Source organism: Trichoderma harzianum (assembly GCF_003025095.1).
Source record: "Trichoderma harzianum CBS 226.95 unplaced genomic scaffold M431scaffold_3, whole genome shotgun sequence".
NCBI classification, from domain to species: domain Eukaryota; kingdom Fungi; phylum Ascomycota; class Sordariomycetes; order Hypocreales; family Hypocreaceae; genus Trichoderma; species Trichoderma harzianum.
In genome coordinates this window covers 1,986,870-2,012,245 of record NW_020209251.1, presented here as the reverse complement: position 1 = coordinate 2,012,245, position 25,376 = coordinate 1,986,870, and the positions used below count along the sequence as shown (strand labels likewise).

The 25,376-nt window shown below is 49.6% G+C and overlaps 10 protein-coding genes across 10 annotated transcripts; 4 read left to right on the top strand and 6 right to left on the bottom strand.

Annotated features, from left to right (window-relative positions):
- Nucleotides 1-761: 761 nt before the first annotated feature.
- Nucleotides 762-2,840, top strand: M431DRAFT_479513 (hypothetical protein; the record flags this gene model as incomplete). The annotated part of the gene is made up of 4 exons (XM_024915773.1): nt 762-949; nt 1,013-1,436; nt 1,458-1,562; nt 1,620-2,840. 4 exons carry the CDS (start codon nt 762-764, stop codon nt 2,838-2,840), a joined length of 1,938 nt encoding a protein of 645 aa, XP_024777647.1.
- A 931-nt stretch (nt 2,841-3,771) lies between these two features.
- On the top strand, nt 3,772-6,157 carry M431DRAFT_354197 (hypothetical protein). The gene is made up of 6 exons (XM_024914502.1): nt 3,772-4,360; nt 4,422-4,654; nt 4,720-4,935; nt 4,993-5,041; nt 5,112-5,451; nt 5,512-6,157. The coding sequence occupies exons 1-6, from the start codon at nt 4,040-4,042 to the stop codon at nt 5,805-5,807; spliced, it is 1,455 nt and encodes a 484-aa protein (XP_024777646.1). The 5' UTR covers nt 3,772-4,039; the 3' UTR covers nt 5,808-6,157.
- On the bottom strand, nt 6,073-8,725 carry M431DRAFT_505528 (hypothetical protein). Its single transcript, XM_024918653.1, has 7 exons — nt 8,680-8,725; nt 8,298-8,493; nt 8,170-8,246; nt 7,944-8,111; nt 7,541-7,878; nt 6,555-7,477; nt 6,073-6,486 (listed from the first exon to the last, which is right to left on the bottom strand). The coding sequence occupies exons 2-7, from the start codon at nt 8,451-8,453 to the stop codon at nt 6,187-6,189; spliced, it is 1,962 nt and encodes a 653-aa protein (XP_024777645.1). The 5' UTR covers nt 8,454-8,493; nt 8,680-8,725; the 3' UTR covers nt 6,073-6,186.
- Nucleotides 8,726-10,372: 1,647 nt separating this feature from the next.
- On the bottom strand, nt 10,373-10,876 carry M431DRAFT_354125 (hypothetical protein). The gene has a single exon (XM_024914501.1). It carries the CDS (start codon nt 10,753-10,755, stop codon nt 10,453-10,455), a length of 303 nt encoding a protein of 100 aa, XP_024777644.1. The 5' UTR covers nt 10,756-10,876; the 3' UTR covers nt 10,373-10,452.
- A 3,595-nt stretch (nt 10,877-14,471) lies between these two features.
- On the bottom strand, nt 14,472-15,526 carry M431DRAFT_78538 (hypothetical protein; the record flags this gene model as incomplete). Its single annotated transcript, XM_024922708.1, has 4 exons — nt 14,472-14,672; nt 14,726-14,969; nt 15,023-15,072; nt 15,128-15,526. The coding sequence occupies 4 exons, from the start codon at nt 15,524-15,526 to the stop codon at nt 14,472-14,474; spliced, it is 894 nt and encodes a 297-aa protein (XP_024777643.1).
- A 523-nt stretch (nt 15,527-16,049) lies between these two features.
- On the bottom strand, nt 16,050-17,579 carry M431DRAFT_78259 (hypothetical protein; the record flags this gene model as incomplete). Its single annotated transcript, XM_024922669.1, has 3 exons — nt 16,050-16,402; nt 16,465-17,349; nt 17,549-17,579. The coding sequence occupies 3 exons, from the start codon at nt 17,577-17,579 to the stop codon at nt 16,050-16,052; spliced, it is 1,269 nt and encodes a 422-aa protein (XP_024777642.1).
- A 1,164-nt stretch (nt 17,580-18,743) lies between these two features.
- On the top strand, nt 18,744-19,831 carry M431DRAFT_505524 (hypothetical protein). The gene is made up of 2 exons (XM_024918652.1): nt 18,744-18,986; nt 19,155-19,831. Exons 1-2 carry the CDS (start codon nt 18,944-18,946, stop codon nt 19,625-19,627), a joined length of 516 nt encoding a protein of 171 aa, XP_024777641.1. The 5' UTR covers nt 18,744-18,943; the 3' UTR covers nt 19,628-19,831.
- A 276-nt stretch (nt 19,832-20,107) lies between these two features.
- M431DRAFT_79818 (hypothetical protein) lies at nt 20,108-20,873 on the top strand (the record flags this gene model as incomplete). Its single annotated transcript, XM_024922867.1, has 2 exons — nt 20,108-20,223; nt 20,312-20,873. 2 exons carry the CDS (start codon nt 20,108-20,110, stop codon nt 20,871-20,873), a joined length of 678 nt encoding a protein of 225 aa, XP_024777640.1.
- Nucleotides 20,874-21,440: 567 nt separating this feature from the next.
- On the bottom strand, nt 21,441-22,469 carry M431DRAFT_78568 (hypothetical protein; the record flags this gene model as incomplete). The annotated part of the gene is made up of 3 exons (XM_024922713.1): nt 21,441-21,933; nt 22,004-22,224; nt 22,308-22,469. 3 exons carry the CDS (start codon nt 22,467-22,469, stop codon nt 21,441-21,443), a joined length of 876 nt encoding a protein of 291 aa, XP_024777639.1.
- Nucleotides 22,470-23,880: 1,411 nt separating this feature from the next.
- Nucleotides 23,881-25,350, bottom strand: M431DRAFT_77190 (hypothetical protein; the record flags this gene model as incomplete). The annotated part of the gene is made up of 1 exon (XM_024922544.1): nt 23,881-25,350. One exon carries the CDS (start codon nt 25,348-25,350, stop codon nt 23,881-23,883), a length of 1,470 nt encoding a protein of 489 aa, XP_024777638.1.
- Nucleotides 25,351-25,376: the final 26 nt, after the last annotated feature.

The following is a 25,376-nucleotide window of genomic DNA, read 5'->3' as shown; positions in this document are numbered from 1 at the left end:
AGCGCTCCGGAGTTTTGAACTAAGATGATCAGGTCGATAGCGGTCTAGAGGGTTAGGGCTTGGTGTGTTTCAATGGCGTCACTTCAATGATATTCGCTCGTAAGTCTGCTGCCCGTTCGTGCTTTTTTCGTTTCCCAATCTCTTTGTGCGGAAACAGGTAATGGAATAGGGGTCGGGTATCGAACAGTTAATGCGTAGAAGAGAGGATTCGGTGGAAGTTCAACTCTGCCTTGGTCATTCAGTGGAAATGAGTAAAGCTGGAACCTATTCCCGCTTTATCGTACGATACAGTAGCTCTCAGTTGAGGATCCGTACAGCTGGACAGGCCAACTCAAATTATCCGAGGGTATTGATCCTGTGACATGAAACCATAGACTTGACAACTTGTCGCCCCATTCCCCAGCTTCCACCTAATTAGTAACAACAGATAGAACCAGGAGAATATGCTCTTGGAAGCTCGAACCCCGCGTTCTAGCTCATGATCTGGGGAATCTGGGGATCAGTTGGCGGACCGCTATGGTGGCGCAATGTGGACGTAGCGTGGGTCTCCGGACCGAAGCCCGTAACCCTCCGGAAGAGCCCACCGCGAACCGGCATCGGATAGCACTCGAGTGCGAGATGCTTAAATATATCCCAAGCCCGCTGCCCGTAGCTACCAGACCTCGGCTATATGTGCTTAACCCGAAATACCGGTTGTAAGTCCCCTTGCAGTAGCCTTACAGATGGATCCCCTGGAACAGTTTAGCACCGCCCTGGACACAATGTCCGACAGCAGCTCTCTTAGCCCGGAGCCGCATCTGTCCAACAAGCAGCCGGTGCGAAGAGCTAGCAAGGCCTGTCTGGCATGCCGAGCTAGAAAGGTCAGATGCGACGTGACGATAAGATCTCCATGCGGCAACTGCCAGTGGAATGGACAGCAGTGTGTTACACATGCTCGACGTGCCAGAAGGTATGTGTTGGACATGAAGTAGATGATGGAGAGTAACAATAATTATTAACAATAGATCTCTAGACGGAGAAGAAAGCCTGTTCCTACTGCTGTCCCGACCGAATCAGGTGCTTCAAAGGAGCTTGAATTGAAAGATGGCGCATGCAATCTGCTCGAGGAGTTTGCCATTGACTCATTGGAGGCACCAATATCTATGGAAGACTTGGAGCTCTTAAAGGCAGACATTGATTCGGACAAATCTCCGCAGAGTTTATTGTCAGATGATGTCGATGCCTTTGATCTGCCAAAATATGTCAGACCCCTGACCAGCCTGCCTCCAGACGACATGGAGTATCTGCATTCAGAGGGCGCTTTAGATCTGCCCGACAGCACTCTACAGAACGCCCTCCTCCGCGCATTCTTTGAATACGTGCACCCATATGTTCCTACACTGGATCTGGATGCTTTCTTGCATTCTATAGAAACACATGATGGGTCAGCGGGCCAGGTTAGTCTGCTATTGCTGCAGGCTGTACTTGCAGCTGGGACGGCACATGTCGGGCTGGAGCATCTTAGAAATGGCGGGTATCAGACACGGAAGCAGGCCCGCACAGCGTTTATGAAGCGAGTTGGGGTAAGTTTGTTCCTGGTAGCTTGAATACACTATTCAGTTATTAACACGGATGAATAGCTCCTCTATAAGTATAACTGCGAGCTGGATCAGATGGTTCTCACGCAGTCGCTGCTACTCATCACTTCATGGCAAGACGCCTCTGACGAGCACGGCAAGACATGGTTCTGGATTGATGCCGCAGTTTCCCACGCCTTCGCAGCCGGACTGCATCTGGAACCCTCAGTAAACAAGCCCAACCTATCAAAGCGAAAGCAAAGACTACGCCGCCGAGTATGGTGGTGCTGCTTCATCCGCGACCGGCTGCTCTCTCTAGGCATGAAGCGCCTACCGCGAATCAAAGACGGCGACTTCCACGTATCAATGCTCGAAGAGGCCGACTTCCAGCCTGAGCAGATCCGCAGCGACGACGACCACGCCAAGTTCGAGGCCATGTGCGTCTACGTCAAGAGCCGCAAGAAGCGCGCCGAGCTGGCCCGCATGTGCGTCGCGCAGGCAACTTTATGCCGGTCCATGAGCTTCTTATCCAGCAGCATGTACGTGGCGCCTCACGACAACTTTTCCAACTTCTCCGAGGCCCGCAAGATGACGCCAGACGGCGAACAGAAATTCACCACGTACATCCGAGACCTGCTGGAGTGGAGAGACGGCTTGCCGGAGAGCGTCTCGTATCGCCCCATCTCGAGTAATGACATTGGCAAGGACGGTAACACGAGCATTTCGATGGACCGTGCGGTGCTGCATATGATTTACAACACGGCTGTGCTGTGCCTTTACCGCTCGCGGTTCATGGTGTTGCTGAACGAGCCGACTGCGTCCACGATGGAGAAGGAGATGTGCAAGATTTACATGCAGCACTCGGCAAAGAGGATAGAGGAAATATCCAAGAACATTTATGACCACGGTCTTGATCGATTACTTCCTAGTATGGCGGCAAATATCGCTGTGTCAACTGCCAGCGTCTATCTATTAGAGCTAAAGGGCCATCTTCAGGGCTGTGCAACCGAGAATAGCTATCGGCAAAGCAGAAAGCTCATGCAGTCTATGCATGACATTTATGCAGGCGCTGATTTGTCGAGAGAATCCATTGAATGGGACAAGGAGGACAGCTCGGAAGAGGCCCCTGAGATGGCGGAAGATTATCTCATAGCGGACCAGGATTGGCTCAAGGACTTGGAGGCTGCGACATGCTGGTTGGTGGCTGAGCCGTTCAGGGCAGACAGCTTTCTACAGAATCCTGGAGAGGGATTGGACGTGTTTAATGAGTTTTTTGTTTGTTAAATGATCATAGAGTACTGGCTCGAGAGTCACTGCTCATACTGGCGTATTTTTGGATTTGGGGATTATGAATCATTGGATATTGATGTTGCAACGGCCTCTAGATTAGGAAATACCCAAGGTATAATACATGGGAGCTGAATCCCCATGTTTTTCTTGTTGCAATCATCTTCTTGGCTCTACTGTGAATTCATTATACGTAGCACGTATCCATCATCTTCGATTCCCTTCTATCTTGTCAACTCTTAATTGCGATATCGTGTCTGTTAACCGGTCATTTGATCTTACTCATACTCCATAATCTCAAAATCCCCATAGAAGCCAAGAGATATCGACGCGTTACCCCGTAAACAGGACCGCGTACCTCTCACAAAGTGGAGTATCGGACATTTCCCACGCAAAACTCATCCATCCAAACAAGAAAACGCGAAGCCCTGCCCCATCACCCTTTCTCAGAAAATTGCCTAATGCGGTATGTGGCGATCCAGCTTGTTCCCTATTATACAAATCGAGTGAAGTCGCATCTGCTAACCCTTCCCAAAGCTCTTTTTAGCTCCCGCCGCACTAAACCTTGGAACAAAGATCAATGCTTGGGATTCCAATTCGTGTTGCATCGAGTGGGCGCCGCTACCCCACAGAATGTAAAGGTCGTTTCGGCGAGATGAACCGACTTCATTGGCTGAGGAACGTCTCGGTCCGCATCACCAATGGTCGGGCTTGCGGTCCGCTCGAGCATTTTGCAAGGCGGAAACGTTTTTGATCTGGGGTAAAATCGAGGCTGAGTGAGGGGCCAATAGTTTCCGGTTTGGGAAGCATACGGAGAACGTGATGTTTTGGGTCGGCGATTAGTGGTGAATTTGCAAGCAAAGAGGAGGAGCAAGAGGAGATGATGCGTATGTCCGTGTACTCGTAATGGCAAGCCACGCTCAATTCAGTAGCCGGCCTTTTTGTGTTACGGACCGCATTCTAGCCTTCTGCGGGGGGAGGAGGATTGGCAGCCAAGATTCGGTTGATTGGCACGATACAACTCAATATATGTAAGGGGGCTTTGTGGCTGGTGTTGCATAAATTGGCTTGTTGGTAACCCAACAGAGATTCGAGTCCAGCCCGAATTCCCCTCTCCAAGATTTTCTCTTTTCCTTTCCTTTTCCCTATTCTTATTCCTTGACAGCAAGCGTTCATATTCTTTATCAATATTCACAATGGCACCCTCAGCTACCGAGCCTAGCACCAATCCCCTGGACTTCCAGAGCGGCTTTGTCCAGATCATCAACGGCAAAAGCTCGCCCACGGCAACTACCCGCCATGGCATCAACCCAGCAACTCTCAAGGCGAAGCCTGAGGTTCCCCTAGCCACCAAGGAAGACCTTGACAGTGCGGTTGCTGCTGCAAAGGAGGCTTTCAAGAAATGGTCCAAGGTTCCCTATGAGGAACGCAAAGCCGCTGTGCTAGCATTTGCAGATGCTATTGACAAGCAGCGGGTCGAGTTCCGCGACCTGTTAATCTCAGAACAAGGAAAGCCTGTAAGAAACTTTTCAAAAACTTGTGATATAGTTTGAACATTTTGTACTGATCCGTTGCTAGATTCCCCAAGCAGATGGCGAAACCAATGCGGCTATCGAGTGGATCAGGGGCATGGCCAACATCAAAATCCCCGAAGATGTCATCGAAGACAACGAGAGACACACCGTCATCACAAGATACATGCCCCTGGGTGTTGTCGCTGCCATTGTCCCCTGGAACTTCCCCCTCTTGCTGGCAACGGGAAAGATTGCCCCTGCTCTGCTCACAGGAAACGTCATCATCGTCAAGCCATCGTAAGTTTCACCCTTAAAAAGAACCAATTCGTTCAATGGACTCCCATCTGACAATTTACAATTAGACCCTTCACACCTTACTGTGGCCTTAAGATCGTCGAGTTGGCACAACAGTTCTTCCCACCTGGTGTTGTCCAGTCTCTCAGTGGAGATGACAACCTTGGCCCGTGGCTTACAAGCCACCCGGGCATCGACAAAATCAGCTTTACTGGCTCAACACAGACCGGAAAGCTGGTTATGCAGAGTGCATCCAAGACTCTGAAGAGAGTAACTCTTGAGCTGTATGGCTTCCTTCTTTGGCCTATATCATATTGAGAATTCATCTAACAGCGTGATAGTGGTGGCAATGACCCGGCCATCGTCTTCCCAGACGTAGACGTCGACAAGGTCGCCGAAAAGGTAACATCCCATGTATCACATACTCCAAGTCAGATGTAGATATACTAACAACAAATAGGTCGCCCTATACGCCTTCCTCAACTCCGGCCAAGTCTGCCTGAACCTCAAGCGCATCTACATCCACGAGTCCATCTACGAAGAATTCCGCGACGCCATGGTCAAGCACATCAAGGCCTACACCCTCGGCAACGGCGCCGACGCCGGCGTCAGCCACGGCCCGCTCCAAAACTCCATGCAGTACGACCGCGTCAAGACCTTCTTCGACGACATCGAGAAGCAAGGGTGGAAGGTCGCCGTCGGCGGCAAGATTGAGCCCCCGACCAACGGGTTCTACATTGCCCCTACGGTCATTGACCGACCACCTGAGAATTCCCGCATTGTCGTTGAGGAGCCTTTTGGTAAGGATACTCTGCTGCAGTAAGAAGTAGTGAAGCATGCTAACTTATATTGCTCTTTAGGTCCCATCGTCCCTCTTCTCTCATGGAGTACTGAAGAAGAAGTCATTGCCCGCGCCAACAACACAACCATGGGCCTCGGTGCCTCAATCTGGTCCAACGACATTGAAAAGGCGGCTAAAATTGGTCGTGAAATGGAGGCCGGCACTGTCTGGATCAACACACACTTTGAAATCTCCCCCATTGTGCCCTTTGGTGGACACAAGGAGAGTGGCATCGGCGCCGAGTGGGGACTCAACGGACTCAAGAGCTTCTGCAATGTTCAGTCAATGTTTGTAAGCAAGCAGGTCGTAAGCTAGAGATTCTGCAAACCAGAAAGATACCAAGAATAATATACCTTGTTGATAATAATAATGGGGCAGAGTGCGTGGCGGAGACGACTTTGCTTCATGTTCCTTCAGCAAACACTTGCTTAGCATCTACGATTGACAATGTATCCCAGCACAGTAAAGATAGGGTTGCAGAAGAGGCATATCGCAATGAGTGAGCGTCAACAGACGCCCTCGTGTATTAAATAGCATATAATTCTCATCTCAAGGTGCGCCAAACATGCGAAACTACCTAGTTGCCGATTTTTCCAAATTGATATGTGCATAAGTCATACTGCTGAATCCAAAAAAGGGCTATAACATCATTTTCACCGTTTGTCATATATCGCAATAAAACAAAAGCCGTTTTTCATAGAGGCACGCTGCCGTTACCAAGGAAAGCAACGTTAGGATCGGAGTTCGCATCGGGCGCCATGCCCGTGAAGCCATCGCTATTCTCCATATTCATCTGAGAATCAAGCGGGCTTAGAAACGTATCAGTGGATAGAGGGGGCGGTGTCAATGCATTTTCGTTGAGCGCGGACATGGCCACGTAATCGACCATTAGCCATAGAGCAGCTTCCAGTTTTGGATCAACCTCTGAGGTTGTCGGGTCCAAAAGAGCAGAAAGAGAGTGATAGTTGGCGTCGAAGAGCATTAATTGAAGATGCTTAAGTAGCAAGTGGGATGTTAATAATTTGACAAAATCACAAATAAGAGTAGGCCGCGAAGACTCACCATTTTCGAAGCGTGGTCCCACCTTCTTCCCACCCGTTCTAGTATGTGGATAGCCTTTTGGTAATGACTCAACAGTTCTGGGTCCGTGACTTGTCCCTTTTCCTGGTCAATATGGATAGCCAAGGAGAGAATGCCACCGGCAAGAATTGAGGCATATGCGTAGAAGGAGGATTGCACGTGGCAGCCAGAGGTAATGGCGTCCTCCACAACGGAAGATATTGCTCGCGCATGGTCACAGCTGACTTCAAAAGAGCGGGTCAAGAATTTTGGCGGTACTTTACAGTTGCCTTTCTGGAGCCTCATTCGGAGAAGGAATGGGTGATTGAGGAGACAGTGGGCGGTGTGGAAAGTGATACGAGCAAACACAACGTGTTCAAGAGATTGGAAATCCAGTGTGCCGTCGGGTTTGCGATACTGCTGCACGATCTGAGGGATAGGGGTGGTTTCTACTTGAAGGTGATGGTCGATGAGCAGCAAGAAGGTATTTAGTAATGTGAAATCAGACCTGGGATCCCACGGCGGCATCTCGTCAATTTCGCGCCCGTGCAGGACATATCGTACGCATCGTCCAAGAGCCGTGGCGGCAAGTATCGTTTGAGTAAAAGTACTGTTGACCGCTGAGTCTCCCTCAGACTTCCAGTTGATGAGCTGATGGAGTGTTGGTGTTTTCTTCCAGACGCCCCTTCTGAAAGTCTCTTCGTCAACTGGTAACTGGACATGTATGTCCTCCTCAGAAATGGCTGGTGGACGACTTTGGCCGACTGAGACCAGCTTGTCGAGCAGATATATTGACCAGAAAGCTCGGCGGTGCTCTTCCTGTTCAATCGGGCTCAATGTGCTCTTCGGTTCCTTCATTAGCTGCAAGTCTTGAGCAATGCGGACGGCAAGACCAATCTTGAGCCACCCTGAGCTGGTGCGACCACCTGAAGGGAATTCATGGTTAACGAAAACACTAACTTTTCATCCTTTTTCAGAAGATGACTTACATGTGAAGTCGACCACTCCAAGAATATTACTAGCCTGTGCGACTTGTAATGTAGGGTTGTTCTCGACGGTTAGGTGATCATTGAGGAGAGCCAGCCAAGCCTCCCTAGCATATGCCTCGGTGGCCTCGCGCCTACAACCTGCAAAGTAGTCGGAATCTGAGAATTTGAGGGCTGACGCTAAAATGCCAAAGAGTAAACATTTTGGGACGAGACCGTAATTTAGTCTCTCCCGAAAGCTTTGCTCGTGGAAATATGTGTATGGCTGATTATGAACATGAAGGAAGTAAGTATCGATGAGGTGAGCCATGACAGGGGGAGGCGGCGCGGTGGTAAATCTCCTGCTGCGGAGTTAGCAAGCTCCGTTGTATATTCCCGGCATAGGCAGGATAGTATATAAACGCACATTGCATTCGCAATATCGGACACGGGGTGCTCTGTTGTTTCGGGGACGGACGGTTGGAATTGCTGCTGAGGTGGTGATGGTTCTGTGAATTCTGGAGAGAGATCCTGGTAGGTGGTGGATGCTGCCAGGTCGGGGAAAGTAACCTGTCCATTTCGATTTTCGCCGTTTCTTGAATACTATTAGCAAATGATGGACTCTCAGCTCTATCGACGCAAGGTTGACGCACAGGAAGCCTATTAAGCCCTGGCTGTGCAGCTGGGCCAGTTGCGATTCGATGGTGTTGATTCTGTTGAGCAGCTCGGGCTATATCGATAGTCAGAATGCGAATGCAGATTCAGGACGGATGATGCTCACATCGACGACGCCGGTGCGAGGGAAGAGGGTTGACGTTGTAGTGGGAGCGGACGGCGATCGACCCTTGACGGAGCCATTGCTGGGCGCAGCGTTGGGAGGGTTGGTGGCGGAGTAGGGCTCGTAGTGACAGACGCGATCGACTCGGCGACAGTTCATGCATCGGGGCCGCTCGCCGGAGCATCTGGTTTTGCGATGCCTGCAGGGTTTGATTCGCACACGTTAGCTACAGTGGTTTCGCAGCATTCACATTCACATTCACAGCTCCCCAGGCCGGAGAAGGCCAGCCATTAAGCTCCGCTCGGCAGCTGAGGCGGCGTTTCCCGACCTGTGCCAGCGGCTGCAAGTAAGAGCAAGACACGGAGAAAGAGGCGAGTTCGCGCACCGACAATTCGTGCAGGCCTGGCGGATGCGGCGGATGGTGTTGACAGTCGGCGCCGGCCGGGCTCGCGCATCGGACCGCTCCCAGCTGGAAGCATCGGCTGCTTGTTCGGACATGGTGCTACCGCATGCCTGTGCGACGGATGCGAAAAAACCATCGATCACGATGTTCGATTGAGATGCAGCAGAAGACGCTGAATAAACGATGAGCGGGGTTGCACATATAGCGATAGCGTGCCTGCATAACTTAAAGCTTGCACAACTCCGGGTCCCACGAAAAGTAACCGGTACCCGACGCTGGCAGCGGGGGAACCTGACAGAACCTGACCAGGGCAGCCTGTCAGGCCCCTGCCCTGGTCAGGCCCGCGCTTTTTGAGTTTTGCAGCGTGATGCAATTGGCGAGTCAGCGGCTGACCAACAACTCAGCGCACCCGGCAGGTACCGTTGGCGCTAGAAAGTGTACCCGGTACCTCTGCTAGTGGCTGATCACTAATACTGTGCAATGCTCCTTTACAGCAGTAGCGGCTCTTTAGTGATTGATGGCCTCTGGGGGATCTTCCATGTTCTCCTTTCATGGGCGGTCGGGCAGTTTTGAGGTTTGGTGTTCGGTGCCCGTTGCACCATCTTCACGTCGTGTCTTGGTAGTGAAAGCTTCCCACTCATTCTCTGCTTCAGCCCTTAATCCGAGTTAGATTTCAGCCAAGGCTGCGGTTACAGCCCATCGCGAGCTGCTCTCCAACAATCATCTGAGATTCTGACACTGAGATTCTGACTTCCTCCGTGGCCGATCCGGTGGTCGCGGCTGACAAACTGCCTAACCATGCGTAAAAAGGCCATCGAGAGCGTAATATTCCGATTGCACTCGTCAGGCGGCTGAAGCCAGACCTCGGCAAGTTGCCTTAATGCAGAGACAAGCCATTTCCCCCTCTTTTCCAAGTAGGACTCGCACCATTCGTATCCTCTTCAAGAAGGGGAAACTCCCCGAGATGCATAGAGGAACCGAATCTCCCGTCGTTTGTCGGGATTTCACACTCTCTGTCAACTGTGCCATCAACTAGACTGCCTTCCATTGCTTTTCAAAATCCGTTTGTCGATTGAACCGTAGTGCCCATGTTGATTGTCCAGTGACTTGAACTCGAAGCGGGCGCCAGGCATTCCAGCCAGAAGTAGTGCTCTGCATCGGCTCTCATTATGCAGCAGAGGGTGTGGTGTCGGCCTGTCGGCGCCGAAGCGTGCTCGGGACTAGAGGCCCGATGGAAATCACAGTTCCGACATATCGTATCGTTCGTTGTCCCAGTCTTGGGGGCGTTCTGCTATCCGAATCTTGGTCCTGCCAACATCTCGCCCTGCATGATGACTCAACTTCTATGATGCCTTAAGAGAGATTAGCTTACATCCTTATGAAGATGGAGATAGCAGACGGCACCGATATCCCAAACGGAGTAGTAGTGCCGGCTACCGCTTACCTTTCGCCAAGCGTGACTTGAGAGTCGAAATTGGAGTTGAGCATGGTCGAGATCACAAAGAATCGGCGGTATTCCGCTCATCGCAAGCTCAAAGAGAGGCGAAACGCCGCGGCTATCCGGGCGCTTGGGCGGCGATCATCCGGGAGGCCTAGCGAGTTCATCCCCGACGACAATCGGCCGCCAGACGCGTCTCTTCCCCCCGGGACGCGACCTCGCGCGTAGATCCCTGGAGATTCATCCGGCAGACGACTTCGGCAGAGACGCTTGATGTTAAATTTGGCTTTGCAGACGATGCAGAGCCGGTGATGCGATTATACTAGGTTGATACCGACCCCTCCATTTCTGGGCATGGTGGACCGGTCCGCAGAGCGGTCCGCGTGGGGCAGCACTCCGCCTGTTTGCTTGCAGTTAAGTTTGACAGCAGCTGAACATATTAAGCTTGAAGCATCATGTGATGAGAGGAATTGACAGAAGAGCATAGTTAATAATAAGAAAAAAAACCCATATTGATGCAGTTTGGGTGGCTTGTTATAACGTTGTATCCAAACAGCCCGCTGCAAACACATGACTCGGATACATGTATACAGGTATGTATGAGCACTTACATCCAACATAAAGTGGTCAAGATAGATGGAGCATGTACATTTGCAGCAGAAACAAGAAGCTACAACAGTTATCTATATGTCTTATGCATAGGTAAGTTCTACCACTGTAAGTGACGCGTATCTTTGGCTGTGATACCATCAATGCTCACTTTTTTGCGGCAGGGAGGACAGTCCGGAGATCTAATAGTTCATACGACTGAATCGCTCATCTTGTAGCCTTTTTCTCTATTATCTGCGACCCCATATATCCGATGGATACGCCCTCTGCATCAGAAGCTATGAGGGCTGCCTCCTCCTTCGCCTCCTCATCCCTTATCCTGACTCCTTCATTAATTCTTAAACGATCAGTAGTACGTTGTCTAATTTGGCAGCATCTGGGCACCGCAAGGATCCTTTTACTGGTGAATTCCTTCCAATCCACCGCAAATGGGAGGCACGCGTTTGCATATTCGCCTTCGTCTTCGTCCATCTCAATGATGTTTATTTGGAGCACTTCGGGATCTGCATCCCCAGGTGGGACCAAGTGATTGAATATAACGCCGTAGTAGTCTATTTGACTAAGACCAATTGCAATGAGAATTGCCGTTAGTCACGATCGAGCGAACAGGGCCAAGCAAATTCTCTATGCATCTGGGCCTGGAACTCACTCTATAGTTTCTCTGATCCAGCCGAGATACTCGCCACGCACGACGAGGTCATTTTCGATATCGGGGTGAGCGGCAGAGCCGTATATAGCTCGGTGCGCAGCTTCGCGAGCGATGGCCCAGATGGCTGTGGTAAGCAGGGGACAGAAAAAGCGAGACTAAGAAGATTTCGAACACCACGAATTAAATCATACGCCTACTTTTGAGGTATCTGCTACTATAGCTATATGTCGCCAATATTTACTACTGTATCTACATTTCTCTAGTAGCTACCATTATATCTATATTTTTCTAGTAACTGCTATTATATTGATACTTTCTCTAGTAAATGCTATCGTAGATATATTGTAAAACTTAGGTGCTGGCTGAATATTGGGCATTCCCCTACAAAAGCACCACTTAATGAGCTAGTCGGGTGCTTATATTACTGAATATATGCACTTATTCACTTTGTAGTCTCGCTTTTTCTGTCCCCTGCTTGTGTGGTAAGGCGGAAGAAATTCATTAAAATGCCACGGCTCGTTTGGAAGAAGCTGTTGTGTAGACACAAGCGGCCCCTCAATCTGGATGCGAAGCGGCTTGTCCGGCGGGGGCGGATGATGGGCGTGGATTGACGACCGGATGCAACTTGGGATATGAAGCTGAAGAGCCATAGCTGGTATTACGCAGCTTTGAAGATCATAGGACCTGAGCCAAGGCTGCAGAATCAAGAAAAGGATATTTGATAATTCTCTCGCCGAAAAGAGGAGATAGGAGAAGAGACGGATGGTGGGTTAGGAATGGATAGAAAACTAGTCGGTGCCCCAGGCTTTTTCAAGGATGTCAATTACCTTCAATCGCCAATGATCCCAACTTTCCTGTGTTGAAAGAGGCTCAGGCCACGTTGTTGCCAATGGAATGGGAGCATCCTTCAACTCGGCCGGGTAGAGCGCATTTTGGATCGCTTGCCACGTCAATCCAGAAGACACATCAGCGATGTTATAGAGGTGTCGACAGTCGCCCTCAAATATGATACGCCCCGTCGTCTGCCAGATCTTAGCGACTGGTCTATAAATTTTCTCCCCGTGAATGGGTCCGTCCAATTTATCGAGCCGGAGTTTCCCTTCTTTCCCAGTATATAATTGGTAGAATATTCCTTTCATATTACAATTTTGTTTTCGAGCATCTGCAATAGAGGTAGTGAGATGAAGGTTTTGTAAGGTTTCATCGAACCAAAGTCTCGTCAAAAAAGTATCGGTTCGGCAAAGGTATTCGACAATTTCCAAATCCGAAACAAAAGCTATTGCCACACCCAACGGCGATAGTGGATAAGACGAACTCACATGATACAGAAGTGTATTCTTTAGTGAAATATATCTCAGTCCAAGGGTATCATACATCAATAGACTGATATCCGACTGAGAAGATGAGACGTCGCCTTCCTCATATAGAAGTTTCAAAGGGGAAAACTTCCGAGAGGCTAACGCTGGTAATATTGCTAGTTGAATATGTCCTCTAGGTGATGTCAAATACATGACGCCTAATCGTTGAACAATATCAAGAAATAACTCCAAGTCATGTAAGTTTTCATATATGAGCTCAGCACAGTTATGCGCAATCCTGTGATATAGATAGCGGTTGAACCGATCATATATAGGAGGCTTTGAATTATCCATATTAGCAAGGCTGCTGACACTTAGCCGAAGGAAGTCTGAGAACGTCTGTAGTTTATCCCATCTATGAGTTTCCACCAACCAGAGAAGTGCTTCGTGGAGAAAAAGAAACAGATCTACGTTCGGTGCTGACAATAGGGCGTCCATGGCATCCCATTTGAGCTGAGTATATGCGAGTCTCCATGCCTTGATCAAGTCGGTTGATTCGACTCCCTCAGTGTTTTTTACCGCTGTATTTAACAAAGTAATATTATCAGAGCGTATTGCAACTAATAAAATATCAATGTTCTTGAGGGTCCAGTCTAGCTTTAAATTCATAACTGATAGAAACTTTCGAGGAAATTCTGTATCATCCCGTAATAATGAGGATATTATGAAGCAGTTTTTAGATACTGGATGAAAATCCGGAGAGCGAATTCCGATAGCTTCGAACAACTCTGAGAAAGCTTCAAATGTATCGCAGAGCCAGTAGATCAATATCCAATTACAGTGGTGTACTTGCATCCAAAACATTCGATCAGAATCCGTTGGAAACCCCCCAGAACACCGTTTGATGTATTCAACAATGCGATCAACAATTTGTTGAAGAATAGAAGATGTATGCGTTGTCGGTTGAATCTGAAGTTCTTGTCTAGATCGAGTCAAGGTCTCGATGTCCTCATTTGTGGTACTAGATTGAAAGGTACGGTCAAGGAGAGACTTTCTAGCACCAATACAGGTATGTAGAAGTGCGGCTGAATATATCATGGATGCGTCCATGGGAAGCGGGTTTGGGGAATGTTGAAACAAAAGCAGAGAGTTTAAAATGCAATCCAAGAACCGCTTATCTATGTCTAATGTATTAACATGTTATACTTTCCGAAAAGAATTGATGAATACTAACCTTGATCTGCAAAAAACTTGATTGGAAGATCTTTCGTATCCGAGGAGTCGTTGCACGCATTAGACGTTGCTATCAGAGGTACAATATAAGTAGCTTTCCTAACAGCATAAAGAAGGCGCTAAGCTTACATCGGCGCTTATAAATGTCTTGTCCTAAGGAGTTTTGCACAATCAAATTTAATGAGAGTGCATTCATAAATTGCTCGCTCGGCATCACAATGATCACTACACACTCGACTGGCGGATCACGCTCGTCGTCTTGGTACTCGGCAAATCTGTGAACTTCTGCTTAGCAGTTGATCATCAAGTATTTCTGGCAGCCCTACTTTTGGAATAATATTTCTCCATTGCGTGTTTGCCATTTTAGCTCAGGCTGATCGCCTGTGTTGCGACGACGGGGGGTGAGAGCCGTAGACGGGGGCAGATTCCAAATATCCAAATTGCATGTCAAGAGATCCTTCAGCTGGAAGTTAATTCTGGAAAGGGTATTGAGTTTAGATGTTGCTCCCTTAATAAATTTCAATTAGTAAAAAATGACTTAGACGTATCATTTTATTATACTTGCTTGAGTAAGACGCTGAATGTGATACGCGCGACGGTCATTCGATGAGCCCATGTGAGTCCGCTGGGGATGTATGGCAATCATGTCGGTCAATATCCAACATGCTTTCAATAGATTTATGAACCCTTGATTATATGTACCATTGTATTCGTTAGATTCTGGAGCGGCCCCCAGTTGTGACTCTGCCTACTCTCTCATTAGTGATGAGTATATTTTGGCAGAATACTTTTACACTTCACCTTCATGAGCCACCATTGACCTATTTGAAGCCAGCTATCAATGCCAATCGATGCCCAAGGACGATTGTCAAATTCTGCCTTCTGTAGAAATGCGTCTGTCAACTCCATCAAAGCATTTGTGTCCAAAGGAGCTGTAAGCATCGGTCGATCCCGCGGAGCGCGATCAGACACGAGAAGCTGTCGCAGCTCATCTAGCTTTTTGTCGGTCTGTGTATTTTGTTTCTCTATGCGTTCCAAAGATGAACTTTTGACCATTAGATCACTTTATTTAGATATCTTTTGGTAGAAGGCACTCACTTTTGAGCACCCTGCAAAGTAAGGGTGAGTTGAGAGTTATGAAGCATTATCTATGATCATTTAGCACATGGCGTTTTTTTCGAAGCTGATAAGAAGCTCCCTCACTTTGGCGCGTAGATCATTGATAGTGTGAAGCTCCTGTGAGTACTTTAATCGATCCCAATAAATGCGCGGATTGAGTCGTTTTTCTCGTCCCTTAATTGGCGCTTGGAGCTCTGCATAACGCTTGGATAGCTGCTGCATCTTTTTGAGTGTTTCTTCTGATTGCGACATGACGCGATTAACAAGGTTGACCCGAACATCTCCAGAGTGTTTCAACACTGAGTCTTCGTCTTTGAGCTCTTCGATGAGCAACTGGATGGTGTTGTGGAGGTTTCCGAGCTCTTGGTTAAGTCCACGGAGCTCTTCGGGTGCATCTCTAGAAACTTTGTATACTTGTGAGTAGAGCTTCCAGCAAAGCTCCCCCGCAGCGATAAAATCGCCTATTCCGAAACCGAAAGACATGATGCTTTTTGCGGGATGTGTGAGGCAAAGACCAAGATCCAAAGAACAAGGTACGGTCTTAGGCATCAACGGATAAGTACTACCTACCTAGGATATATATATAGATGGAGTGGGTCTCATAAATACCAATGCCCAATCCGAGTGCGAGCCTCTGTTATTGGTGGTTGCTGGCGGTTACACGAGGCTGGGCGATTTCGTTGGCCAACAGGCATAGCACAAGGCAGATCTGTCAAAGTAATAAGCCTTTGACTGCGCACCCCGCACATTACAGCTAGACCTCGCGAACCATGGGTAAGAAATTCCTTTGGCAAATATAAAAATGTCGTGAGCGCTCGGACAATGACGATGTCGCGCCAAAAACCCTCCGCTATGTCTTATCACTATACAAATAAAGTGATGGATTCGCTAGTACTTCGATAAAGTCATAACTGAACACGAATCATCGCATCGTTGCTAAGACGCTGTCTATCGGAAAATACGGTCTATAAATATGTGGATGATTTGATATGCAATCGCAACTCCATCAGACCTTGAACTTTCGTGGATCCAAGCTGGCAACATTGGCACTTTTGGCCTCGCCATCAAATATGTACTCAGACATTAGCTTCCCGGTTCCCGGACCATTCTGAATCCCCCAGCAAGTGTGACCGGCAGCAACCCATAGGCCGGGAGTCACTGTTGGCCCTATGAGAGGCCCGCTCTCTTGTCCAAACCGAATGTGTCGAGGCAAGTAGCAGGCTTGTTTGGCCTTGATAGGCGCGGCCGCTAGTACGGGACTCACTGTTGCGAAATAAGAGATGATATCGTCACAGTAGGCCTCATCGAATTGAACCAGGTCGGCCGTTTCTGGCAGCAGCACGACGCTGTCTGGCTCACCTGAAGTAACAATCAACACATTTTCGTCTTCAGGCGGCAGTCTTCCCTTTCAATTCACTTACCACAAGCATATGCCTCACCAAAGGGTCTGGCGTAGATCTCGGGATCTACTCTACCCTTGTGTTGTCTCTTCTGTCCCAACTTTGCCCGATGCTCGGGGATAAAGTCTGGCGGCAGTTCAATATCTGTGAACACGGCATACGCACTGACGTTGACATCATAGACGACGCTATGCGCCCTCAAGCCTTCGACCTTGGATCGGGGAAGCACTCGACCAGTCCACGGACCAGCTGCGACAATGATATCGGTGACATCTGTAATCTTGCCAGCTTCATTGGTTGTCCGGTCCAGAATCTCGACTCCTTCGACGCTAGTTTTTGTGGTGATGAGTGTTGTCACCTTTATATTCGTCTTAATGGTAGCACCCCCCTTCTGAGCCAGCTCTGCAATTGACGTTGTGAAGTGATACGGATGAACCTGAGCAGTCTCTGTAGCTCCCGGAGACCCCATCTCAGCCCACCCCCGGACCACTTCTCTGTCTATCCAGTCCAAGTCTGCGGGCATTTCTTCGTCCTGGAGCAGCTCCATGGCGGCCTCATCCTGCTTTGGAAGCTTCTCCCATTCTTTGCCATGTTCATCTGCAGATTTCTGGAGCTCGCCAAGCTTCTTTTTCGTAACTACGGCCTCGATGCTGCCGCATTTCAGCTTACGGTAGCCCCAGCGGCTGGCTCCATCGTGTTCAGCGGCAAGCTCTGCATGAAGCCCGTAGGACAGCGGAACAAGAGACGCCGGGTAGGCCCAGAGCCCAAGAAGGCCGCCTGCCTTGCCCGAAGCACCAGTTGCCACAGACGGAGCGGCTTCTAGAAGGGTGATGGTGTGCAGAGCAGGGTTGAACTTTGGGTGGCGGGTCAGATAGTAGGCGGTTGTACAGCCGATGATGCCGCCTCCTAGAGCATTGGATCGTTCGTTAGCGATTTAGCGCTGCAAGCCTCACTAAAACTAAACGTCTGTGCGGGATTGTTGGAATGATCCTTTAAGCGTGGGCGTTGAAGGCGTATGTTTATTTTAATTGTAACGTGCAACTTCAACAGTAGTGCGATAATTGCCCATCTAGGTTGGGGGATGGACGGATAAGGAGACACATACCGACAATGACTATGTTTCTCTTTTCTTCCATGGCTAGCTACGGGTTTCTACTTGCACGGATGCAGATGCAAACGCAAGGGGAACGTTCAAGTTGAATGCTTGAGCTGCTCAGGGCGGTGGGTCTTGAAGTCATGGAGCAATGACGTAAGCTAGCTCTACCCTCAACTTCTGGGAGTAGATGTGAGAGCTCCAAAGATAGAAGCAGGCGGCTGTAACAGATAGGTACGAGTACACAACTACGCCATTTATAAATTACTGGTTCAGATGTTGTCCTTGTGAATTATTCGAGTTTGGATGTTTGGTTTACTCTCTGCCCGGAGAACCACCCGCGATGCAGCTCACTGACAAAACTGTTGTTGCAATACTAGCATGTGATTAATCCCAAAAGCAACATCGATTCCATATTTGAGGTCAGCACTCTGTCTATTAGAAGACTAGCTTAACCACCATCAAACTAACATCTTCGAGAGAAAAGGGAGATCCATACACTACCCAGTAGCAATGCTTGGCAATTTCTACCCGTACTACTCTTTTACAGTATCTAAGGAACGCACCCCCACAGGCATGAGCTTACTTTGTGGTGCTACAAAAACGCCTCTTCATTGTCCACTGCTGATCGCCACTGTCATACGGACTTGAGTGTGCCTGGCTAAAGCGCTAACGAGGACCCTGTGGAACTCCTATTTCCATTGAGCATTCTTTAGCCTTCCCGGCAATTCAAAAGGCTACGTCAGGTGGCTGCCCTTTGTATCAGACAGGATGATTTGCCACGACTCGCCGAAAGTCTGCACCGCAACGATGCCTAGAACTTGCTAGATTAATAAACCAAAACGAAAAATCAAGTTCAAATCACACCAGCACCAGGTGCGGGGTTATCAATCTTAATAGCGGACAAACTCAGTGTTCCGATCCGGCAGGTATTTGAGATTGCGTCTTGAAAAACCCTTTGTCCAGCTCTCCACCGTGGGGCCATGCCGAGGCTGAAAATGCTAGTTGATGAACTCATGGCCCTCGCTCCAGCATATGCATTCGTCGGACCTCCGCAAGGCTGAGGGCAAACAATAACAGCATCACCTGTCTTTGCTTAATTCAAATTAAACGATTGGCTCTGTGACTTCCCGCGGGACACGGAAAATGTCCCATTTCGCAAATTCCAAATTGACTTCCCGCGTGCTGAGGCGGACACCGCTGGGCCCGAAACCCCGGAGCTGCGACACAGGCCGTTTTGAAGCAATACGCCGAGCGCCACTAGCAGCAAGACGTCACCAGTGGACTGACTTGAGGAGTTTCTCTTTATATTCTGGCGCGGTCCGGCCTGCAGCCTCGACTTCGATCTTGCATCAACATCGCGTCCAGTCTCATCCCGCAGCCTCTCGCAACAGACTCTCTTCCACAATGTCTTCTGCTACCAACTTCTTCGACTTCACGGTGCTCGACGGTAAGCTTTCGACATTTTCCCTCCAAAGCCCCTCCATTCCCATCCATCGCCCGCACGCATCTAAGCCGATAGCTACCGCCCCGCTATTGCGCCAGATTACGATCGATCTGCTTACAAGCCCGTTGAACAACTTTTCCCGCTAACGAGTGTGCCTTTTTTTTCTTACAGCCGCCGACACCGAAGTCCCTCTGGCCAACTACAAGGGCAAGGTCGTCTTGGTCGTCAACACGGCGTCCAAGTGCGGCTTCACCTACCAGTACAAGAACCTCGAGTCCGTCTACCAGGCCCTCAAGAAGGAGTACCCCGACGACTTCACCGTCATCGGCTTCCCCTGCAACCAGTTCGGCGGCCAGGAGCCCGGCAGCAACGAGGAGATCCAGAACTTTTGCTCGCTGGAGCAGAAGACGACGTTCCCCGTCATGGCCAAGATCAACGTCAACGGCAACGATGCGCACCCCCTGTATCAGTGGCTGAAGAAGGAGAAGCCTGGTCTGCTTGGTCTCGAGAGGATCAAGTGGAACTTTGAGAAGTTCTTGATCGGCCGTGACGGCAAGGTTATCGACCGCTGGGCCAGCACTACCGAGCCCGAGAAGTTCCAGAACAAGATCGTTGAGGCCATCAAGGCGCCCGCCCCTCAATAATCGATGAGGCTTGAGGAAGAGGAATGAGAAAAGGAGAAAAAAAAGAACGAATAGATTGTAAATAACGAGCATGTAATATTTGACGATTCAATGATACCTCCTCTACCTAGGTATAGAACGGCCTTTGTGAAAGTTTCATTCAGGTCGCATACTAGATGCTACATGCGCATCCAGTAAATATACCCGCATGAAATCGCCTTTTCAATTACAAACATGAAAATACTTCTTTAATTCAGACTTTAAAACCTGTGAAATAAATTTCACCCCGTCAAAGAAATCACGGCGCTCATTCACAATTCTGGCGCAATCCCGCGACTCAAATCAGGCATAGCAGCTCCATCCATCCTTATCGATAAGACCCGATACCAAAAAATTTGGGCGGCGTCCATCCAACCTCTCCATCACCCAAGCCGAACGTCAAAACGACAACAACACTCCCTAAATCCTCCAGTCAAGTCACATTCCCATTACACCGTAGCAATGGGTCGCGAACTCCAGAAGAAGAAGCGCCGCTCCGGCCGCGCGCCCGTCCGCCAGTCAAACACCACGAAAAAGATTCTCAATCCCCGCGGCAACTCCGTCATTGCGAAAAACTGGTACGCCTTCCACTCCCCTTTGTCTCATCTCATAAAAACTACGAAAGAAGGATTTCATTGACTAATTGCTTTTTTATTTGAATTGTAGGGACAAGAAGGAAACGCTGGCGCAAAACTACCGCCGACTGGGCCTCCTCGCACGACTAAAAACTCCCACCGGCGGCACTGAGAAGAAGCTCGCCTCCGCATCATCATCAGACGCTGCTGCCCCCAAAACCTCAAGATCCGACCCTTTTGCCATCGCAGCCGCCGAAAAGGGCGTCCTTTCAGAGGCGAAAGTCGAGCGCGACGCTCAGGGCAACATTATCCGCGTGCTAGGCCGCAAGGCGAACCCCCTCAACGACCCTCTCAACGAGATTGATTCGTCCGGCGAGGAAGACAACGGCGACGACCACGAAGAATGGGGCGGTATCAATGACGATGGCGTCGGCACGACAGATGTAGTCAAGTCGCTCATTGAGGAGGCGAAGAACCCGGCGCCGCCCAAAGTCAGATACTTGAGCGAGCGCGAGACGGAGTGGCTGGAGAAACTGGTGGCCAAGTACGGAGACGACACGAGGGCCATGGCGAGGGATCCTAAGCTCAACCCCATGCAGCAGACGGCGGCGGATATCGCGAAGCGATTGAAGAAGTTGAAGGCATCGGCATAAAAAAGATGGATGTGGGATGATTCATATTACTGGGTTGTTTTTTTCTCTTATTTCCAGCAAATGTATATGGGCTGCAAAGACCAAGACGGTGCATTATTAAATCACGGCGTTGGGAGGATGTTTATTTGAATATCAAGACAAAAGGCTTTACTTTTCTTCATCTCTTCCGAAATGGAATCCCAGCTACGGTAATTTTCCTTGATAATTTGAAGATTTCAAACAGAAAAAGAAGTGCAAAATGAAGAGAAAAAAAAAAAAAAAAATACAAATTACATTTCGTGTGCAGTTTCCGGCCGTTCTATATACACCTGGTATCTCATCAACGTTTCATCATGTTACAGATGTCCAAACAAGAGGAAAAAAAAATCGGGATGCCCTCAACGCCGTAGAGATATTCTACCCCAAGCAAGCATAAGCATCCAGGCCCACCAGAGACCCCTCCTCCCGGTTTATGTAGTTTGGTTTGTGTGTGTCCAAGTCATTGATAGTGCCCGCTACCGTCATCATATATCCTTGTCTTTGTGCCTGCCAATGTGCTTTCCTCCTTTGCCCTATATCTTCCCCTCTTTAATGTTCTATCCGATCATAGTCGGCGGACGGGAACTGCACCGGGCCATCAGCATAGGTGTCTGAGTGTCTGCCGCTGTAGGGGCCGGGCGAGGGTGTCTTGTGTGTGCCGAAATCGGTGCTGAGGTTGCTGCCGAGATTGCTGCCGTGGTACTCAGTCTCGCTGTCGAAAAGGGGGCCGCTGTTGCTTCGAGGGGGGAGAGCGCCGTAGCGGTTGGGATCGTCAAAGTCGTCGGCGTTGTAGGGAGTGTTGTCACCGTAGCGGCTGTTCATGGTGGTGTGGTGGTCGTCGTAGCCTGGAGCATCATGATCGTCCATGTTGACCCGCTCGTAAGCCTCCTCGTCGTGAGGTGCCATGGAAAAGGCAGCCTTGTCAGGGTCGATGTTGTCGCTACCGCCAATCTTGCGGCTGTCGTAGCCAGGAAGGGCGCCGTGGAAGTTGTAGTACTGCAGGGTGTAGGCACTGAGGAAGGCCGTTCCAATCCAAAGGAGACTATAGTCATAGGAAGCATGGGTTAGCCTGGTGGCGCAAATAGTTGACATAGGGATGAATATATACATACGTAACAAACACTCCGACAGCAACAATAGCCTTGCTGATGCCACAGCTGCCACCGCATTGGCCAGAGCTGTTATAGGCTGCTTGGGTGGAAAAGGCAGAGAGCCACAGGACGATGAACAGGCCATCGACACCGAGCATGACGTATGGGTTGGCGAATCTACGAGTACGCTCGAATCGAGGGGTCATGATAAGATAGATCCATCCGGGGATGGAGAGGAAGCACTGCAAAAAGGGGAGGGGCAAAAAAGTCAGCGACCGAGTCCTTTTTGCCATGTGACGACAAAAACTTGTGTGCGCAAACTCACCACTGCAAAGGTCCATCCGTTCAAGCCCACAATCCTCGAAGTATCACCGCGGAAGACGGCAATCTCCAAGCACCACGCCAAAAAGCCCAGAATGATCTGAAACGAGTGCAGGCCCAGCTTCAGGTTCGGGAGAAGCTGGGGGTCAATCTCGAAGAGCGCCATGGTGCCGACGTCAGCGATCGAGAGTCGTCGTCGACAGAGGGGTTGGTTATGCGAGTAATGTCAAGTGGCGGGCGATGATGGTTCGACAGAGGCGTTAAAAAATTTAAGGATAACCACAGAGAGATGTATGTGAGACGGAGAGAGAGAGAGGCGGCGTCTCTTTTGTTTTCTGTGCCCGCAACCCGGGAGATCTGCGAAGCGAAAAAAGGTCGAAGAGCCTGGCCCTGAAGCTAGCAAGACTGAGGCTGAGCGGGATGGCGGTTGGCCGTCCGTCAGCGGCTATCGAGTTGGGTAAAGTAGGGCCGGTAAGCTGATAATGGCGGGACTTTAAATAACAGGACCTCGTCTGCAATTTCGAATTTATTTACCAAAAAAAAAAAAAAAAACGAAACGGAAACGACGGGTATGAAAGGGGAGGGGGGAAACAAATAATAAACAAGGCTCTAAATGGAGCTGAGCAGGATTATGAAAGAAAGAGAAAATACTTGCATTGTTTACCGACCAGGCGAATAGAAGAGCGATCGATAGCAAGCAGGATGGAGGGGGAGGGTCTGGCCTGGGTCAGCTTCTGGGAGCCACGCGTTGCGGCATGGCAACCGGCTGGAGACTTGCGCTGAACCGGACTGCTGTTCTGTTGATTTGATTCGAGCCTGAGAGCCTGAGCCACAGCCACAGCCGCGCGGGCTTACTTTGGGATGGGATGGGGCGCGTGCGGTTGGGGCTGCGCCACCCGCCAAGGCACTTTGGGAAACTTTCGCTTTCGGTTCCTGTAGATGATGATGCTCATGACGATGATGATTTGGAAGTATGTACCTTATGCATACTTGGCATTTTAGGAATTATGCATCTATTCTTTCTTTTTTATTCACTCAAAACTCTTAATTCCACCTCGTTACTATTACGAAACAAAGGGGCATATACTGTAAGCGTCAACGAAAATTCAACCAGCTTGTTGTGGCTCCGCCCTATTCCGGCGGGTCTCGGCAATGCGTCCCGCAGTCGGTACATGCTACTGTAGAGGCTATTGTTTACAGCACAGCACTGGGCTATTTCAATCGCTGAGTGTTTTGCATTTGATCGGGCTTTGTAACCGCTACGTCATTGGCCCATGACCTCTGAAATGAGACACTTATTCCAGACATGACCTGATACGGCTCCATTATCCGAGTAAAGCCAATATATCATGCAAAAACAGGCATCTCTTTTTTTTTTTTTTTTTTTTGCTTCGTACTTATTACTACTTGTAGGCAATACCTGATACCTTAGTACTTTGGCATCCAAAGTAAGCCATTACCTGAGGTAGACTATACATAGTAAAGGGTACTCCATACAATGCTCGTACTAACCCAGCAAGTGCCTCGTAACCTAAACGACCTCGAAATCTCCTCAACCCCGTATTATCCAGAATCATTTACAGGCTTCTCCTCGTATTTCTAAACGGAGCAGCTTCCCCCATGATCCAACCCTGCCTATTCAGCTGCCTCAGCACACGAGGCATCTCCTCAACGTCTAGACAAACCCACGTCGCCCAGCCAATCTCGTCTTCGCTGGCAACCGGGCCTCGCCGCTGCGGCAGCAACACAATCTTGCCCTCCTCCTTGTCATCCGCGCATGGCAGGAATGCCTCCGCATAGCCTCTCGTGTACGGCGTTCCGATCACCTGGTTCTGGTAGCTAGAGTAGCCGCTCCAGTCCTCGAATACCATGCCGGTCCTGTGGCGGTCGATGCCCCGGTTGTATGCCGCCAAGTCGAGGCTGGGGTGCAGGGTCTTCTTGGCGCCCATGAGACGCCGCACGTAGGTGCCGTCCACCTTGTTGATTGCATAGTGAATTGCTTTAGCCGCATCAGCGAGCCCTCTGACGGTGTATTTAGGCTCGATCTCGCCCTGGAAACCATGGGATCCGTCGTCGCTGGCGAAGTAGAGTAGACGAGGAACGCTGAGCTGGGCCACAGTGGGCACCGTCGAGTTGCCAAAGTAATTCCAGTCATACGCCTCCCCTCGTGTTGCGTTCGGCTGTCCAGGAAGTAGGATGTTGAGCCTTGCAGTGTCCCAAGCCCCGATCCTGTCTTTCAAAATCCGCGCATGTACAATTGTAACCCACAGCATGGCAACAACGGAGTATTCGTCCTTGCATCCAGGAGCGGAGTTACCTACCTCCTGTCGAATACGTCCAATCAGATCCGTCACGAAGGCCTTTTTGAATTCAATAAGCCGACAAACCAGTCTGTCCTTTGGCGTGATCAGAGGCAGTGGCTCTAAGCGCCAGTTGTAAAAACAAAACATATTTCGGTCGATATCGGCCGATGGAACAAACGTCGTCCGGTCCCAAATATGGCCGTTGTTGTCACCGCGATGCCACGTAAAGTCAATCAGCCGGGAAAAGAACCGACCAATAAACTCTCCGTCAAAGACGGCTTCGTAGAAAGAAAATCCCACCACAAGGCAGCGGCTCAGAAGAGAAAGCTTGATCATCACTGTTGGCATCCCTGTGGTGAGACTCAATCCCGCTTCCGAGCGAAAGAAATCAGCGCCCAAGGAATTTGAATCCAGCTGTGAACGCATCTCTTCGAATCTAGGGTCGATTCTGGTACGACCATGGGCATCAAGCAGCTCAGATTGCGCATCCTTAATAATCATGGCTGGCGTGCCCAGCAGTGTCAACTTCCCATCTTTATCCGCTCCAACACTGCAGCAAAGGAATGGCCACGCCTCTGTGGCTTCCCTGAAGGCCTCTAGAATCTCCCACTGAACCGTCTGAGTCTCCCTATCATAGTCATGTTCCGTTAGAAGTAGACGAAGAATAATGGCGATACGTTTGTACTGTCTCATGCCGTTTTGTTCGATCGGCGTCAGCTCATAGCCGGAAGCGTACTTCGACATGGCAATAATATTATGATGAATAGATG